Source organism: Lepisosteus platostomus, chromosome 11 (assembly GCF_059453375.1).
Source record: "Lepisosteus platostomus isolate fLepPlt1 chromosome 11, fLepPlt1.hap1, whole genome shotgun sequence".
Taxonomy (NCBI): Eukaryota; Metazoa; Chordata; class Actinopteri; order Semionotiformes; family Lepisosteidae; genus Lepisosteus; species Lepisosteus platostomus.
Genome location: NC_142621.1, coordinates 15,314,999 through 15,333,848, shown reverse-complemented (window position 1 = coordinate 15,333,848; position 18,850 = coordinate 15,314,999). Strand labels below are relative to the sequence as shown.

The following is an 18,850-nucleotide window of genomic DNA, read 5'->3' as shown; positions in this document are numbered from 1 at the left end:
ATGCTGTGTGTGTGTCAGCACTGTCGCTGGGGGTTTTTTAAGTTCTCCCTGTCTGCAGACTCTGTTGTAACCCCGATGTCTCTGTTTTGCAGCCCGCAGAACGCCTTGTAGAGCCCTTTGAGCCCTATGGTGATGCGTCAGTTCGCCTGCACATCTACAGCGGACACCGACCTCAGTCTCCCTTCCCCCCCGAGTCCCCCATCCACCTCTCTGCCCCCCAGGACTGGCCTCAGGTCAGAGTCAGCTCAGCAAGACACTGCAGCGCAGCTCAGTTGAGTCTGGAAATGACTGGCAGGCCAGAAGGCCTCTCCAGAGAGCAAAGCAGGAATACAAACATGTCTTTTCCTACTGTGCTCTGAACACAAGCATTTCCGAGGCTAATTTATACACCAGAACACCTTTATGTGTCACCATCTACTGTATATCTTGTTCAGGAGAAGGACACAAGGCATATACTGTATTTAAATGCAGAATGTATAAGCACACCCAAGTTACATAAGTATTTTTAATATGAACACAGAATGTAGTTTCTAATTTTCAGTTGCTCTGAGGTGTGAGGACACACTTTTTCTGAAAACATCCAGGTTTTTGTGTTTTGGGAGAAAAGGCTTTTTTCTTTGTTCTGGCGGCACATGACCAGAAAGAAAAAGGCACCATCCTTCGGATGAAACCAAGGCCCTGACTCTCTGTGGTCAATAAAACTCCCAGAGTGTTTCTCTGGGGTGTGGAAAAGAGTAGGAGTGTTACCGCGGCGTCCTGGACACATTTCCCCCTGGCCTTTACCAGTCGTGGCCTTATTATTCCACATTTGAAGAAGGCTCCACAGCCGAAATGTTGTGTTTCCTTTCTTCTCTTTTCAGTATGGAATTAACCTTGTTCCTATGGCCTTTTTTGGCCTATTATTATTATAGTTCAGGTACATTTTCGTGTACTCTATTTTTATGCAGGTTTTGACTTCACACCTTTCTTCAATCTTCTCCACTTTGCACTTCCCGAGTGGCCTCTCTGCCCCTCCTGCCTCCCCTGCCTTTGCTGTCAGCCCTGTCTTTCTCACACCTGAAGAAGGCTTCACAGCTGAAACGTTGTGTTTTCTCTCTTCTCTTATCATTATGAAATAAACCTATTACTTGTTCCTATTATTATTATTATTGTTATTTTTTATTATTATTACAATTTCCCCAGCTTTGGAAATTCTGGCAATGTAAGGAAAACTCAGACTACAGCACAGTGACAGGTGCTGCAGTTCGCCCTGTGTTAGGTGTTTGTTCAGGGACCTCTGCTCTGCCCACCAGGTGGCTTACATCAACTGCAAGAGAGAGCTTCCTCCCGCGCGGCCCTTCCTTTCTGGGGACGGGCTGGACCTGTACCTCGACGGGGCTCGCTTCCTGCCCGACGGCGTGACCATCAGCAGAGTGACCGGCCGCATCTTCGACCGCCACTACAACCAGTGAGTCACCTGCCAGAGCACAGCCAGGGAGACTTCTACACAAACACGAGAAAAACAATGAAGAAATGCCCGCAGTTTCAAGCAATTCCTGCAGCAAAGTGAACATCTTAATATATTTCAGTTCTGGGTTCTATGACCTATACTTTACAGGCCTCTGGGATCCTCTATGACTTACCTTCTTACAGTGATGTATAGGAATCCAACTGCGCAACTATTGACTGTAGGGCACTGAAAAGTTAAAATCCAAAACATTTCAACTTCAAACATTGCATAATTCAACACTGTTCTGTATACGGTATATCTGAAACTTTTCTGTCAGTACTGTATATAGGATACTTCTTAAAACAGAATGCAAGACACGAGCTGCCTTCAGATTGCTTACATGTATAATATATTCCCTGTCTATGATGGGGGTTTTGAAGTAGGGGCCCCAGAAACAATGAGAATAATGTGTTTTTACCTTAATTACAGTGTGTAAAGTCAACTCTCTTTCACAGTAAGTCTACTCTGACTTCACCTACTGTGAATCTGTTGACCTGTCACCCTGCTTTTTATAATTTTATATCTTCCTGTCCTTCAGATGAGACGTAAAACCGAGGTCCTGACTCTCTGTGGTCATTAAAAATCCCAGGGCGTTTCTCGAAAAGAGTAGGGGTGTAACCCCGGCCGGCGTCCTGGCCAAATTTCCCATTGGACCTTACCAATCATGGCCTCCTAATAATCCCCGTCTATGAATTGGCTTCATTAGTCTGCTCTCCTCCCCACTGATAGCTGATGTGTGGTGAGCGTTCTGGCGCACTATGGCTGCCGTTGTATCATCCAGGTGGGGCTGCACATTGGTGGAAGGGAGTCCCCATTACCTGTAAAGCACTTTGAATAGAGTGTCCAGAAAAGTGCTATATAAGTGTAAGCAATTATTATTATTATTATTATTATTATTATTATTATTATTATTATTATTATTATTATTATTATTATAATAGCACCAACATTTTAAGAAGAATTTCAGATTAGTTTCTAAATTGAATTGAATTGGTTCTTTGGTTGCTAGCAGCTATGTGTTTCCAGAATCTCATTTTCAATAATAAAGGGTATCTTCTCTGAACCTATTCCAGAACAGCAGTATCTTCTTTTGTAACAATGTGACCAAAATGATGTAATATTCTAAATGAGGATTTGCTAATGTATTGTACAATTTTAACATAACACCCCTTGATTTAAATTCTACATTTTAATTGTATCCTAAAATTGTGTTGGCCTTCTTACAGCTTCCTAGGAGTATTCAAAAGATGAAAATGATGAGTCAGCATAAACTCCAAGTCATTGCTCATAAATAGCTTCTTTAGGCTTGGTGTTTTTCCATCTCAGAATTGTAATATCTGTTTTTTCTACAGCATGCAATATGTTTGTATTTTGAATTTCCTTTGCTGCCTCTCCAGAGTTTATAGATGCTCCTATTTTGCTATCACCTGTGAACTTGACTAGTACTAACTCCCACAATCTCCAGCACTGATTGTAGAAATACTGTATGGTGTAAGGGGTCCCTTTCTGTGTGGTCTTTTGTTTTGGCAGAGTGGGGCCTGAGATCTCCACTGGGATTGACTTAGACAGTAACATCTTTGAACCGGTATACGGTGAACGGGTAGAAATTCGCAGCCCCAGCCTGCCCCCCTCGGCCACTCTCTTACTGAAGGTAGGGCCGAGACTGAGAGCCTCCATGGTACCTGATCACCCATGATGATCAGTGTCCACAGAATGACCGCAGCCAGTTGTCAGCTTTCTCTGACAGAGAGTCATGAGAGAGTCTTTATTGACTATCGTCCCTTGTAATTATTCACATGATTTTAAAGCATGTATTTCAAGACACTCTCTAAACATTAATGTTGAACAACAGATCAAAGAACAGAGAGAACAGAGAGGTCTGTGTTGCATAAAATTGGACATTTATTTCCCAGGAAAGAAAGAGAAGCATGTTCTTCTTCAGTTTAGTCCATCAGGGCTGGGCACACAATTTTTTTTCCTCTTTTGATGGTGTACAGATGGATGCCTGAATGTCTTTTTGAAGCAGAGACTTTTTTCTGGGAATAATGAAAACAGACCAGCTCGCTCAGTTCTCAGGGCGAGTGCTCTGGGTGTGGTGGGCTCAGGCTTTGCGCACGTGTTTCCACAGGTCTATACTGTTGACCGGTTCACCCTGAAGTTGGTACTGATCGGCTGGGCTGCTCTGGGTCTCTTTGTGGAGTCCGGCAGTGAGACTCAGCCTAACCTGGATACTGCAGGACTGCAGGTAATAGTGACTTTTACTTCAACACACAGAACCAGAGCCCAACACACCGTATGAACACTCTTGCGCGTTGTTCAGCCTGGTGGAACAATAAGACACAAAGATCCGTCATGTATATGGTATGCATGACAGCTGTTGGGGCTAGAGATTATTTAGCATGAAAATAAGGAATACAATAAAAAAAATCAATAAGAGATTTATAGCATGTGTATGTAAACCCTGGATTAAATTATATATTATACAGGATTTTCATAAACTAGAGCTCTGCTTTCCAGTCATGGATCTACATTTTGCAAAGCTTTTGCTCTGCAGATCTCATTAAATGAAGGGGGACATCAGCTCAGACTGTACCACAATGGCCCTGACCCCGACAAGCTCCTGTCCGCCAGCGCACTGAGTACGCAGGGCAGGTACTGTATGACGAGGATCATTGACTTATTTGATTGATTTGATAAGTTGTCTCACAAATGTTCCAGTTACCTTAATATATAAAAACATTGTACAGGAGAGTATTGTGTTCTACACACTGTATAACTCAGTACTCTCCTTTGTCTTGACAATACATAGCACACACATAATATAACACATAGTAGTTTGTGTGACTGGGACACTGCATGCATGCAATGCAATAAATGAAGTGCACTGGAAAGTCCTGTATGCAGCACACATCCTCTTTACAGGTATGTGCCCTGTGCGACTCTGCTGGTGCGTCTGGTGAGAGCCCCCGTGGACAATAATGGACAAACCCTGATGCGCAGTACTGTGCCTGAGGCAGACTGGGAGAGACTGGGGCTGTTCCTGCCCCGGCCAGGGTACTCCGATGGGGGGTATTATTCCCATTCTGCCAAACCAAGCCAGGGAGAGGCCTGCCTGCTCTCAGCCATGAGCAACAGGTGAGACTTAGCGTCTTATTTGATAAGGGGAAAAGTGCCAGTTGTGCCAGTAGTAACACCGTCTCAGTTTGCACACTCAGCCTTGTCCCATAATACTTCGTGTAGAGTCCACTGCAGAGAGACTTTGTACGTGGTATTATGGATATTTAGTATCCAGTAGTATGTATACTTTTCCAGTATGCCTTTCCTAAGTAGTTTCCTGTTCTACTTATCTAATCCAGCCCTGTCTCTATTCCTACCCGGATGATCTCCTTTGTCCTTCCCCTTCGCAGATCTGTTGTCCTGGTCCGAGAGATTGTCTTCCTCATTGCTGGGAGTCAGGGAGCAGAACTTAAGTCTGATACAGAGATCCATGGTTGGATCAGACAGAAACTGAGCCGCATGATAGACAGCAAACCCTTGCCTTTTAACCTGATCTTGGTGTCACGGTATCTCAGCTCCTTTGGGGTGAAGGTGAGTCCCCCCCTCCCCCTGCCTTCTCTCATTAGGATGATTCTTCAGCACTTCAACACAACACTTTGTTATACAGAACTGAAAAACCAATCCCTTTCATTTCTGTTTGTGCAAGTGATTTTTCACAGCAGTGAGTGGTGGGAGCCAGGCAGGACTATAGGGTTTGGCTCAGGGCTGTGATGCCACACTTGTCCTGTGAGAGTCTCTCACTCTGTATCCTGTGCTGTTTCCTAGGTGTCACTGGACAGGGGGCTGAACCTGCCCTGGTCAGCCTTCACACTAGCGCTCTGCTCCTTCACCCCCCCAGGCGCATTTTACCATGGAGCATCGTGGGTAAAATACGATAAACCTGCTGTTTTCCAGGAGCTGGACTTTAACAGTGGCCAGAGTGCCCCCCAGTGGCTTGATGGGTTTAAGGTAATACATTAATGGAGGGGAAACCGTTGATAAAAAGAGCAATGACTTAAACAAAAGAAGAGGTCGAAAAGGAAACAAATAACTGAACCGCCGCACACTTCATTTAATTGGTTCCTGAAGAAGGGTCCACAGCTGAATTGTTGTGTCTCTTTTCTTTTCCTTTCAGCATGGAATAAACCGTTACTTGTTCCTTTACTGTTCAGGAGGTTGGGAGGAAGGGGAAAGTTATTTTGACATAATGGAGGTGATACAGGAGAAACCAGTGCTCATACAGTAATTGCCTCTGCTCATGTTCTCACTTCCTGTCTGTGCTCTAGTGTTTCCCCAGACGGAGGCACCACCCACAATTGACAGTGATTATCCACCTGCACGAGGTGTCTGTGAAAGTCCAGAGTGAGACCCTCACCTACAGTCTGGGAGGCCAAGCCTGGGCAGCCCTGCCTGTCTTTACCCAGGGGTACTGCAACACTGACCGCTATCAGATACCCCTCTACCAAGGCGCCCCATCACAGGTCAGGATATTGGGTAGAGCTGGAACTAAGGTTATTAACTCAGTGCCTATTAGTTATCAGTGGTGTTCTGTAGAGCACAGGTACAGTGGTTTTAATATGTCACATATCCATTACAATGACAGTGTTCTTAATTGAAAATGTGAATTGCAGGGTGGCATTCCCTGTCTTTTCATTTGTTCTCAAGCTCCCTGTTGTTTCAGTGCCAGTGTTGATAAATTTGTGGTTGGGTTCTCGTATCTCAGGGATTGGTAGACTGGTAATAATCCTGCCGGCTATCTGACATCACAGTGTCTTCCAAACCTTGCTCTACAGTTTGGCAACTGCAAACGCAACACTCATGAGAAAACAGCGAAAGTGAGCGGATTTCTACAAGGGACAAGTGTATCGCTTGTATTTATACTTGTTAGGACCATATTGGTCTAAAACAAAAGTAGAAATGTTAAAATACGTGAATCAGCAGAATCCACCGGACCACTGCATGAGGCTATGGGTTGGCAGCTACAGCACTTTTTCAAAGATGCACAGATCTGTGCAATAGGACCGTGTCTACAGTTTCTGATCAATGGCACCTTTCCGCAGTTACCAGTGACTGCAATGCTGCTGCAAACTTTATCTGAAATCTAAGAGACACTTCTCAGTCACCTAAAGCTGCAACAACATAAAATTGTATCTAAAAGTGCAGAGAGCCTCATCTTCAAATTTTCCCTCAATGACTCTATTGAGGTTAGAACGGGTGGTTTATTGACTACGAGGCTGAATGGGTGCATGGACAGTTTGAGGTTGCCTGTAACCTATCTGGCGCCTCACCTTGTGAGTTGCCACTATACAGGTATACAATTCTGGCTGTGTGGCCCTGCAATTCATACGTTTCGTAGAGTTTATTGAGGAGAGGCCTGGAAAATGAATTCATTGGCACTTATTTAAAAATTAATATCCTCTTCTTGCTAAGACACTCAGGGCTCAGATGACTTTGTGGCTCTAAAAAATAGGACTGTAGCTCAGAAATCATGTGTCTTACATGTTAAAACGTTGAAAAAAACAAACATACCTACCACTCAAACAATTAATATAATTAATAATACATAACTATTAAAAAAAAACGTGTCATGTCTAAAGCACATTCAAGAGATTTCTGCATATTTAGGATTTTGTTTTTTCTCACAGGATGTGCTCAAAGCACTGGCTCAGGGAGACTGCCACAGCATCATTGAAGACCTGAGACAAAAGAATCAGGTTGGTCTTCAATATAACCATTGATGAACGTTGGGTTTTCATCAGGGGTATTTCATTTAATTTCCTTGAATTGTACTGCTGTTGCTTTCTGCTCTGGGTTTTTGAGAACGCTCTGTTAGGTAATCAGGACTTAGCTCATGCACAACTCTGAATGATAAATTGGATAGCTTTTTTGAAAAACAAGCTTGTCATATTGGGCTGTTCTTGTCCTTTATCCTCTCACTATGACAGGCAGCATGGTGGCGCAGTGGATGACATTGCTGCCTGGCAGCGCTGGGGCCCTGGGTTTAATTCCTGGGCTGCTATCTGAGTGGGGTTTGTACGGTGCGGTGGCTCTGTGGCTAAGGATCTGCACCTGTGGCTAGAAGGTTGCCGGTTCGTTCGGCCTGCAGAGGAATCCTACTCCTTTGGGCCCGTGAGCAAGGCCCCTAACCCCAACTGCTCCAGGGGCACTGTATAAATGGCTGACCCTGTGCTCTGACCCCAAGCTTCTCTCCCTGGCTGTGTGTCTCATAGAGAGCAAGATGGGGTATGCAAAAAGACAAATTCCTAATAAAGGGATCTTATCTTCTCCCTGTGTTTGTGTGGGTTTCCTTCCACAAACCAAGGATATACTGGAAGGATACCTGACTACTCACTGGTGTAAGTGTGTGTATCCTGCCTGTTGCTTGTCAGAATAGGCTCCAGCTTCCCTGCTAACTGGAAAAAGCAGTTAGAAAATGGATGGATGAAGATATAACACCAAAAAGACCTACCCTTATATATCTCTAACAGTGAAGATGAGATATTCTAAAGTTTTCTCCAACAAAACTAATGAAACGTGTTTAATCTTGTTTAATATCATCTGAATGGAGTTGTGCTGCAAACAATCAGTGCAATTCGCCCAACATGGCAGCAGCACTGCAGTCAGTCCAGTGAGACACCCGTCTGTGGCCCCTCCAGGTGCAGCTGCTGAGGGGGGCTTCCGTGTTTGTGCGGATCGCAGATGGAAGGAGAGACGAAGAGCTGGCGCTCTGCGGCGACAAGGTACAGCAGCAAACGGCCACTCAGAACCTGCTGGATGGACTTCAGTCCACACTTCCCAGTTTAGAGCAGTTTCGAGGATTGGTTAGAATGGGTAGGGTTGCATCAGTGTGCCATGCAAAAGAAGTGAATGCAATGTAATGCCACATTGAGAAATAAAAAGGAACTCACAAGGTCCATAGCTAAAATTTTTAAATTTTCAGCATGTATATTAACTTCTACTTGTTCCAGTTCTGTGGTGTACAATAACTACTCCTCACTGCAAAAATAGTTTTGTTAAGTACAACATACTGAATTTGCTATACTCTGGAAAGCCACAGTACACTCCACTGGTATATGGGAAACTGTTACTTGTTCCTGTTGAATACACTAGTTTTTGTACAGGTGTAATCTATTAAAAGGTTTCCTTTGTTGTAGGACACCAACTTATCCCAGCTGCCCTCTGCTCAGAGGGACTTCTATAGTCCCCAGCCCAGCAAAGCACCCCTCTCCCAGCTGATTCCTCCTGCGTACCTGTGGGATCAGTTCTCCAATCAGCTGTCTGCCCGATTCAAACAGGTGAGCACGCCAACATGGTCACACAGACTTGATCACGTAGCCCGCAGCACACATTCAGCAAGAGAACACCGGCAGGATTCTCTTCAAGGGTTCTACTCCCAATCTCCGTAGAAGAGGAAGGTAGCTTTCCAAATAGTTGCAACTATCATGTTGTGCATTTCTGAAAATTGGATTACAAAACACACAGCTAACAAAAAAAAACCCACCATTTACAAAAGCTCTTTACCTATATGTGCTTGGCAGACTAAATTACTTTACTCATTTGTAAACTTGAGTATCAGACAAATGCAAGGGCGTATACATGGCTGGACACTTATGAAATTGTCAGTTTGATCAATATTAACATTCTATACAATTGCCTTGTAGCTCATTTACCAGTCCCTGCAAACTGGATCTAAAGAAACTGGTCCACTGCGGCTTCATCTCGGGCAGGAAGAGAGCAGCGATTAAGCCAGCTCCGTGGACAAACCCTGATCCTACATCAGCCCTTCTACCTCCCAGGAACCCATGTTTCCATTAATATGATAAAGGACCCAAGAAACTGCAAAATCAAGTTATTTTTGATCCAACTAAGTGGGTAAAATAAAGGACTAGTGTCCAATATTAAGTATTACCACATCTGCATACTAAACCCATTCACAAATACCTTGGACATTTTGTAATGACCAGTTACAATAAAAAGTAGTTTTGCAAATATGCTTTATTGAAATTTCCTACAGTTTTACAAAATGAAAGTTAAAAAAGGACTGAAAATACTTTATTTACAAGACACACAGCTGTAAGGTGGGGAGGAGGGAGTGGACGTGCTGGTGGGGAGAGAGAACTGCCATCTTCAGGAAGCTCCATCACGCCGACGTCTCCACTGGGGCCGCTGGCTTCACAGGCTGAGGGGAAAAGAAAGACTCAGTGCCCACCGTCTGGCTCTCGGTGCTGGCCAGCCACACCACAGACCAGAAGACGGCTCCAACAACCTCTGCCAGCTGGCTTCAGGGCCTTGCGATATACTTATTTAAAAAAAATCACTAGGTAATGAATACCAATTTTGGGAGATGAAGCCCATACTTTAGCCTAGAGGCCCATCGCATACTTTGACTGCTTTTAGTTAGGCCACTTCCCATGGCTACCCAGCAATTCAAGTAACCCATTTATACAAGTGGGTGGAGCGGAGCAACTGGAGTAAAAGGAACTTCCCTGAGGATACACTTGAATGAAACTCACAACCTTCCAATTTAAAGTCCAAAGCCACCCATTTTAACACTCACATAACCTACCCAATCAACACAGCCTGTTCCACACTGAAATGGCACCTCAAAGTCCTCTTTTCAAGAGCCACATCCACTGCAGGGTTTACACAGCAAGCTAATCCCATCCTTACAGAGAATGAACATCAAGCCTATCACTCGCCTTATCCTGCTCCATTTTCTCCTCGACTCCATTGTCGTTGCTGGCACAGTCTCCACTGCCATTAACTGCGGTCTCCTGTTTGGGCTTTTTAGCGTCACTGTTCTTTAATGGGCTCTCCTCCTCGGGTTTCCTCTGTGGAGGACAAAGCAGTACAGAATTGGTTTAATTAAGCCCATTTCCCTATGGGTGGACAAGACGTACGCCTAAAGCCAACATCACCACAGTCAAGCCAAAACAACTTGCCACACCTTGGCAAACAAAAGTAATCAGGACACAGCATCTAACATCCCACAACACAACCTTCACATTTATAGCCATAGACACCTGGAAGAAATAACCAGTGTACACTGCTCTTCACATTCATGGTCCAAATTCCCCTAAAGATCAATCACTGTCACGCTGCAACACTACCAGCAAAGGATTCTTTATAATCTAAAATGTTAACTCAACAAGTTAGAGCACAGGTGAAGAATTTCCAGGTCTGTTCTTTCACCAGTTGCAGTTTGTCCTCATGCACTACCGCAACACTATGCTGGCAACAGGTCAGTCGAACTACACACAAACCTTCTTCCTGACTAGATGGGAGATGTCAGTGACAGACTTGGAAGAAGAGGCTCCATCAGCTGGTTTCACTGGGATCTGAGAAAGTGAAACAGTGCAGAACCTTTAGATGAAACTGAAGTATAGATTTACCTGTAAGTTTTATCTACCACACAACATACAGTCCACTCTGGGTCCAATTACAGAAATCTTAAGAACTCTGAAGTTAAACTCAACAGGGATACCAATTTTATTCCTTACTAAATCTCATGATGCACGAGGTAATCTTGCTCTGGAGGCTAGTGCCATTACATACACTGGGATAATTTCTTTAGACACTTACTGTGGATGCAGAGGGTCCTCCATTTTCTCCCACAAATCCAGAAGATGAGGAGCTTCCAGACTAGTGTTGGGAGAAGAAGAAAAGTTAACTTCTGCATCATGCCCCTGCCCCACTCCCTCATACATTAATCTTTAAAATAACCCTAAAACCTACCAGGGTCTGCTGGATAGCTTCTGATGCCACACTAGCAGTCTTCTGGCTCTCCTTGGCATCCTCTATCTTCTCCCTGATGTCAGGCAGAAGCTGTTTCAATTCTTCCATCTCTTTCTGCTGATCGGTGGGGCTTTCGGCACCTTCTGTCTTATCAATGGCCTCCTGAAGCATGGCTGCACATATAAAACCAGATAAGAGAACTGCACAGACCAATAAAAGTATTTTCGGCATTTACATCTAGTTTTAGGTCACTCATTTACACCATTTATGTACTGATTCAGTTTTCATCATGGTCATAACTGAGGGCTACCTCTTCAGAAACGGGTCTCTTGGGATCCTCCTCTTCCTCTACATATATTGAGGAACGAGCACTAGCTCCAATACATACAACAGTCGAAGCAACCAGTTACACAGATCAGAACAAAGCTTGGGAGAGGGTGCGGAGTACCAGTACCCAATATTATTCCTTTACTCACTTAAAAAAAATCCCCCTTGCAGAATCAATGAACAATTCTGGAGGTTTCCAAGTTTGAGACCATGTTAAAATTAACCAATAAATATTACGCCATTTTGTCCAAAAGACCCTAATAAAAATTGAAATTCCAACAGTTTAAACAAAACCTGAAACCTGAAAAAATGATCTGATCTGTAGTTCAGCCGTTAAAACAAAGTGCAGATGCAGAGCACGAGTGTTGATTTTAGACATTTCCAAGTGTGTAGTGAAAGGCTTGTTTCTGGGGTCCCTGAAGCATCAAAAAAGGCTTACCCAGGCGGCTCTCAATGACCTGGACAGAGCTGGTGAAGTGCTGAATGGAGAGGTCGTACTGGTTGGTATAACCGTAGGCAAGTCCCAGCTGGTAGTGCGTCTCCGCAAGCAGGCGGCTGTGGGGCGGCAGGTGCTTCAGCTGGATGGACAAGCACTCTTGAAAGTCCTCCAGCGCCTGGACATAGTTCCCTGCAGAAGAAAGTCATCACTACCTAAATACCCAGAGCTCCTCAAAAATTATGAGGACATGGATATGACAATGAGTTTACATTACACCACACAAACTAATCCTCAATCCTCTCCAACAGTTAACTAAAATATGGACATTCTAGTAGCTGAAAACTTCCTCCTTTTGCAATTTTTCCAGAAATCCACAGAATAGTTGACTAAGGTTAGCTTAACTGTACTAAAATGCATCTTCTTATAAAATACAGCTTTGTCAATTCAGTATTTATGTTTCTAAATGCATCTAATACAGACTTCCAGCATATCATTGCACATCAACCAACAGACTGTTTAACTGAACCCATAACACTCCATGAACCAGCAATATCCCCAGCACATACCCGATTCAACACTAACTTCTCCCAGCTTCAGATGTGCCTGGGCTGCCATCAACTGATCATCTTTGTTATCCTTTCTGCGGAACAAAACATATGGCATCACATATCCAAAATGTTGGTTAAATTGTACAAAACTAAATGCCATTCACTGCAGTTGACAAGTAATCTGGTAACTCTGAAGACCCATCAGAGATCATATCGAAGCGTTTATACCTGCAATTACTGAAGCAACAAAGCCATGCTTTCAAAAAGGAAAAAGATGAATGAGCACCGTTTCCAACTATGATGGGCCAATGTACAATGTACATACAGTATTTACAAACTATTTCTCATTACAACAGGCACATGAGGAATGCTGTACTTTAAGACAGACTACATAGAGAAGTTTTAACACACTGGATGCTTGTGTTCTAAAATTTCTAAAAAATAAGCTTTCCACCATAAGGTGCCAGAAAAGGCGATTTATACATCAAAGTCAATCAACAGTATCTGGAACAGTAAGAGTTGCCTACAGTCTGTGAGCCCATGTTACTCATCTGCACCTCACTTACCTTTTGTAGATGACCTTGGCAACCTCCAACATCTCCCAGGCCAGCTGCAGGTTGCCAACCTCCTCCTCTTCACTGTCCTGCAGGGATGGAAAGGGTCACAAGACAAGCCTCACTTAAAGCCTTGGCGACAGAGCCACTTCTGTCGGTATCAGAGGGATGCTCAAAAACAGACAAACCTTTCAGAGTAGTGGATAATGAATCGGGGTAGGCGGCTGCACATTCTACTGGACAACTCACCTTATCCTCTGCTGTGCCTTCTCCGTCGTCATCATTATCATTATCTTCCTCCTCCTCACCTCCTGAAATGACAGGGGAATTTCACAGCTCTCTAGTGTCTGTTTTAAAGAATGCATCTAAACTGTTTTAGGGAATTTGAGTGCTTAAAGTCTCTACAATTAACAGTATTAGGATATGGCACTTGCACCATATCTGAGGCAAAAAATAAAGCATCAGGACTTAACGCTTCAAATGTGTAAAAATAATGAAGACAATTTGTAAATAAAGTGCCCAGTTTAAAATGGATAAACTAGTTTAAAAATTGTGGATTTTAGTGCTTACATTTCTAAATAAGGCATTAAGCTTAATCTAAACTTGCTAGAATGAACATCCACTCAAACTGTACTGGAAAACCTTCTGCAGTAAGTAAACTATACATAAAATCACTGAACCACATCTGAAGACGGTGGTTTCCAACCTCCAAGTGTACATAGGTCACAACTCTTAAAATTAGGAAGCTACTAAGGAAAGATTGAAAAGCAGGAAGATCTGCTGCATAGGGTCGTGTACACGTGAAAAGAAAACAGATGTTCAAAGTACAAACAAATTCTTAAAGGATAGAGAAAGTGGTCATTTCCATGCAATTCCTTATCCCTCACATTTCAGTTTGGAAGGACCAGTTTAACCCAGCCGCCCAGTTCTTCTCCCAGGTGTTCGGTTCCTGCTGTGCCCAACTGCACCAGTGCCCCCCCTTCCGTTTACCTTCACCCTCCTCCATCTCCTCCTCGGCTTCTTCCACTTCAGAGGGCTCTTCCTTTTTCCCTCCAGCGCTTTCTTCCACCGCCTTCCCATCCTGCGCTTCCGATGTCTTCTCTTCAGCCTTCTTCTCAGGCTCTTCCTCCCCAGGTTTCTTTGGGGTAGCCGTGGTCTCTTCCTCACCCTTTTCAGGGGACTTGGTTTTAACCTCTTCTGCTTCCTTGGCAGGACTCTCAGTCTGACCCTCTTTGGAAACAGTGGCAGCTTCTCCTTCTGTCTTCTCACCATCCGCTGGCTTGTTCTTGCTCTCCTCATCCTCCGTTTTGGCATCTTCCTTTTCTGCCATAGCATCGTAGACCTGCTCTCGAAGCTCGTCCCTCGTTTTCTCTATACAACCACGAGACAGGGAGCACAAAACCAGGAATTACACAACCCACTGCACAAGTCAAGGTCTGTGGCATCGGTGAGCTTTTAAACATCTGGCTTAGGTCACAGCTGAATTAAGTCTGCAACATCGGACCCCTGAGACACCACTAACAGAAGAGCACAAGGCCGGTCATTAGAAGATGTCAGACCTGCGCAGTTAAGATTTGTTGAGGGAATGGGATCCCTGCGTTGTACATCTGAATTCAAGCCAACGAGGACGTCGTTTTCTTTTTTATCCAAAAAGCCGCCACAGTACCCTTCACTGATCCAGTCCTGCATGGAGGGCAGGTGGCGCACAGTGAAGGATTACTTCAGACCCAGAACCAGGCCCATCTGCACCAGTCTCGCACTCACCATCAACATTGTCCACACTCTCAACTTTTGAGTCATCTGCTTTCTCCCCTTCTTCCACCTCTTCTTCAGGGACCCCCTCTAGGGCATTACCCAGGACTGTATTCTCCATCCTGCAACACAAAAGTCACATCAGTCCAGCCTCTTTCACACTAATGGAATATGGATACTGCTCAGCTTCAGTGCCACCTGTGAAGCAATACAGCAGCTCGGAAAGGGCGGGTGACTCACTGCATGTCATTCATCACTGTTCTGAGCAGCCCAAGCACTACAGTTCAGAGGCCTCCTGAAGCCACACACATCACATGACCATAATACTAGTTCCAATGCCAAGTCCTACTTTAAAGCAATCTGGAGCCCGAGTGCCTTTATCAGCACCCGGGGGTCTTATAATGGCATGTGCTTCTAATAAACCACAATGATAATAAAACAATGATAAAACTATGCTTGACTGTAGTTGTCCAGTGCATGGGTCTGTCACACATCAAGTGTACAAAGACTTTCAGACACAAACACTTCCAAGGATGAGGTAGAGGCTATCAAACTTGCTGGTCTGCTAGATCAGTGAAGAGACATGCATGTGAAATGGTCAAAGATGTTTAACAGATATTGTCAGGCATTATAAGATGTAAAAGTAGTGTTGTATTTGATAAGGGTGGACAAAGGAGTTAGCGGTCCTTGATAAATACTGTAATCTCCAGAAGAGATGTTCCGACTAAAACCCATGCAGGGCACAACTACAGGGGAAGACTAAACTAACCCTCATCATATTGAGGAAAGAAACTGACATCAAGAAAATATTTTCTGTTGACTTGACAGTTGTCCTGCAATGGCTGGAAAATGGAAGGGATTCATAAAGATCATTGTGAAACACTGTCCAACCCTTAAAGTTTTATTGTATTATTCATCAGAAAAATGTCAATTCAAATGATGAGCTCAATGATGATCACTGTGGTGAAAATACTCAATTATCTTCTTGCTCAACATGCCCTGACACACAGACCATTTAGCACTGCTTCAGGAGAAGGACAGTGCATACTCAAGGCATCAAGCTACATTCCCAAGACTGGAGTGGGAAAGCCAGGGCAACAATCACACTAGATTCTTATATGTGCACATTAAATTGTGTACTTATTTTTATTATTCTAAAATGTATGGAAGGCCATTACAGACATTAAAAAAGTACTAAAGACATGCAAAGCCATAAAAACAAGTGCATGAGCTACCTCCTGGCATGCCCTTTCTAAAAGATTGCTGACCTCCACTTTAAAGCAATTGCGATTTCAACAGGAACATCATGTGATGCTCGATAAAGCTGAAAGGACCATCAATGTTAAACAGTAAGTTGAACAGCTGAATTACTGGCCAAGTCCCCACTGGAGCCCATTTAATCAGGATTTTTAGAAGCAGTCTTTACAGCGGTACCCACATCAGTGTCAAACCAGCTCTGGGGTTAATTCAACAGTTGCTGAAATACCCTTCTGAATGAGATGCTTTCGCTTAATTAACTCACATTTATGAGTAAGTGAAAAACATTTTGCAGGTGCACACTATTACGAAAGCAGCAAAGACTTAGGGTCAAGAGCACTTGTAAAGTCACCAGATAACAAGAACAGAATGAAACCCTTGGTATGTTATTCAAACAGTAGGGGGGGGGGGGGAGGCAAAAAAATCTGCTTACCTGGCCAATTCGATCAAAGACTTCCCACAGAGGAAGAACGCTTCTGCACACTCGTCAGCGGTGTCCCCATACTTCTTTCCTCTATAAAAGAGGGAAAAAAATCATTAATACACAAGCACAGCTTCTCGGGGTGTCTACGTAGAACTTACAGCAGGGTTGTGCTGGGTGAATGTTCTTACACAGCAGGCAATATAAGAAATGGGTTCAAAACGGTCTAGATCATTTTCAAAGCTCAATGGATCAGGAAGGAAACCTTACTGAACAAAATGACCAACGGCAGTGAAGTGGTCACAAACTGCAGATGTTATGTTTATCAGCTATAAAGGGAACAAATTCATTGTATGTTCAGTTACAACAAGTTACAGTGGACCATAAAGCTGTCCATAACAGCCCCGTCTACTCCCCAAGCTCAGGGGCAGTTAGGCATGCGGGTCGGTCTCACAGCCCTGCTGCGCAGGGATGAGGAGATCCTCCTGGGTACTCACAGCATGGCACAGGCTTCCTGGAAGGCATTCACTGCGGACACCACGTCCCCCATCACCAAGTGCCTGTTCCCCGTGCCAATCAGCTTCTTGGCCTCCTCCATGACGTCACCGCCGGGGCTGTGAAAAGGACAAGGTTCGCCAGATCAGAACCGCTCGACGTTCCCCCAACAAGCCTTAAGAGCTATTCAGCAGGGACAGCGATTGTGCGCTACTGTTATCCACCATGCTGACGAGTTAAACAGAAGTGTAGAGTACGGCACATCCAACGCGCTGCTTACACGAGTGGTTCAGCAACCCGTTATAAAAACTAATTTACCTTGACGGCTTTAAGCCTGTTCGACCCCGACAATCTACTTCTGCCATTCCTGATCGATGAATTCTTTAAACGGCACAGGGAAATTCCCTGAATCCGAGATCGTACGCACACACACACGCATAGTTCGGGAAAGGCGCCGGAGTTATAACTGGGGAGTCATGTTGACAAACTCCGGTCGCGGAAGAAAAGCGCCTCAGCCGGTTTCTTTCACGTGGTTCAGTGTTTCTGCAAGACAGAGGTCTGCCCCGACAGCCCCCGAAATGCAAGCAAAGTAACGAGATGTAGGTTCCCAAAAAACGAACAGTCCCTTTTCTCCATCTTTTATCCCCCAAAGACAACTTCACAGCTAATACAGAAACATGAAAGCTGATGGGGCTGTAGCACCGTTTTCGCAGTCTTACCTGTCTGGAGCGCTAGACGACGCAGACGGACCTTCCTCCATTCTAAAATATAAAAATAAACGCGATTACTGTACTGAAGTGCCTGTACACTCGGGCAGACTCGCGACTCTTCTTCAAATTCTCATAAGTGAAGCACCCACGAAGCCTAATTAACCGATTGCAAAATGATATGGGACAGACGTTGTACTTGAAAACATAAGGCTTTCCAAATACCGATTAAAAGTGAACACAACCCTAATTACTGCAGAACTCTCTAGTTTCTGTAGTAAGGGGATGTAAGTGACCAGTATGCATCCAAAAGAAGCCCAAACGCAAACAGTATCAAATATCTATTATCAGGCATTCCACGAGTTTCAAACTGATGGGATGAAAATGGGTGCTCTGTGAAACAAATCGAAGACTACTAAGCCTTCCGAGACTGACGTTTTTTCGCAATAAACCCAGGGAAGACAAAATAAAGTGCTTAGCTGACTAAGAAAGTAGGACCTACGTAAATTCGGCTTTGTGCAGCCCGGGGCGGGAGACAGGCAGCCGCGCGATCCTACCCAGCAGCTCCACCGCGCGCCCGCCAGCAGGCGCCGCGCGGCTTCAAACTCGCGGGAACAAACACACAGGTACGCTTACTGCCTGCCGGAACCACAACAGACAACAAATGCTACAAAACACCCCAAGTTTATAAATCCCTTGCTTGGAAAAAAAACAGTTCCATTTTCTAACGCTGTTCCCCCCCACTCCCCCCAGTTGCTAAGCAGACCACGGCCATAATGAGAACAGCTGAGCCCTGGAAAGAAAGAGAAACTACGTCTTTCGCTACAGAGCTACAATGCAGGCTTCATTTTTGCTAAAAACTGTTCCTCTGCAAGCCTTCCCGGTAACAACAAGAAGGGCTCACCTTTCCGTGGTCGAAGGAACGGGCGTTTCTTCTGGCATAATTGCACCGATAAAAATGTACCGCAAGAAGTACTTGTTCTTAAATATTAAATACCAAACTGAAATATATACAGTAGTGCTAGATGTAAAAAGATGGCAGTTTTGTCTCTCTGTCCCTCCGCTTTTTTTGGTTGGCGCCTTTAAATAC

General features: G+C 44.3%; 2 protein-coding genes across 5 annotated transcripts in view; one reads left to right on the top strand and one right to left on the bottom strand.

Annotated features, from left to right (window-relative positions):
* The window catches only part of ccdc17 (coiled-coil domain containing 17), a 27,428-nt gene extending 17,914 nt beyond the window's left edge, over positions 1-9,514 (top strand). For both annotated transcript variants that reach the window (XM_088598678.1, XM_088598677.1), the window contains exons 19-31: positions 93-233; positions 1,293-1,447; positions 3,020-3,140; positions 3,618-3,734; positions 4,044-4,141; positions 4,412-4,624; positions 4,897-5,077; positions 5,312-5,494; positions 5,812-6,006; positions 7,171-7,239; positions 8,182-8,265; positions 8,680-8,820; positions 9,187-9,514. In XM_088598678.1, the coding sequence (XP_088454804.1) occupies positions 93-233; positions 1,293-1,447; positions 3,020-3,140; positions 3,618-3,734; positions 4,044-4,141; positions 4,412-4,624; positions 4,897-5,077; positions 5,312-5,494; positions 5,812-6,006; positions 7,171-7,239; positions 8,182-8,265; positions 8,680-8,820; positions 9,187-9,270 (1,782 nt within the window). In that variant the 3' untranslated portion in view covers positions 9,271-9,514. The remainder of the gene's footprint in view (positions 1-92; positions 234-1,292; positions 1,448-3,019; positions 3,141-3,617; positions 3,735-4,043; positions 4,142-4,411; positions 4,625-4,896; positions 5,078-5,311; positions 5,495-5,811; positions 6,007-7,170; positions 7,240-8,181; positions 8,266-8,679; positions 8,821-9,186) is intronic.
* Positions 9,503-18,850, bottom strand: nasp (nuclear autoantigenic sperm protein (histone-binding)). Of its 3 annotated transcripts, none has more exons than XM_088598679.1 (14): positions 18,665-18,850; positions 17,773-17,814; positions 17,056-17,172; positions 16,571-16,651; positions 14,893-15,002; positions 14,119-14,499; positions 13,378-13,439; positions 13,141-13,217; positions 12,593-12,666; positions 12,027-12,215; positions 11,261-11,433; positions 11,108-11,167; positions 10,789-10,863; positions 9,503-9,704 (listed from the first exon to the last, which is right to left on the bottom strand). In XM_088598679.1, the coding sequence occupies exons 1-14, from the start codon at positions 18,700-18,702 to the stop codon at positions 9,666-9,668; spliced, it is 1,518 nt and encodes a 505-aa protein (XP_088454805.1). In that variant the 5' UTR covers positions 18,703-18,850; the 3' UTR covers positions 9,503-9,665. The 3 variants fall into 3 exon arrangements, with proteins under 3 accessions (XP_088454805.1, XP_088454807.1, XP_088454806.1); XM_088598681.1 differs by lacking the exon at positions 9,503-9,704 and adding an exon at positions 9,761-10,356 and having other exon boundaries at positions 18,665-18,847; XM_088598680.1 differs by lacking the exons at positions 9,503-9,704; positions 14,119-14,499 and adding an exon at positions 9,764-10,356 and having other exon boundaries at positions 18,665-18,848.

Coding starts and splice junctions, on each gene's coding strand:
- nasp (XM_088598681.1), bottom strand. CDS start 18,702: ATGCCAGAAGAAACGCCCGTTCCTTCGACCACGGAAAG. Junction 13,440..14,118: donor GGAGATGGAGGAGGGTGAAG/GTAAACGGAAGG, acceptor CTGTCATTTCAG/GAGGTGAGGAGGAGGAAGAT. Junction 12,667..13,140: donor GCCAAGGTCATCTACAAAAG/GTAAGTGAGGTG, acceptor TTTGTTCCGCAG/AAAGGATAACAAAGATGATC.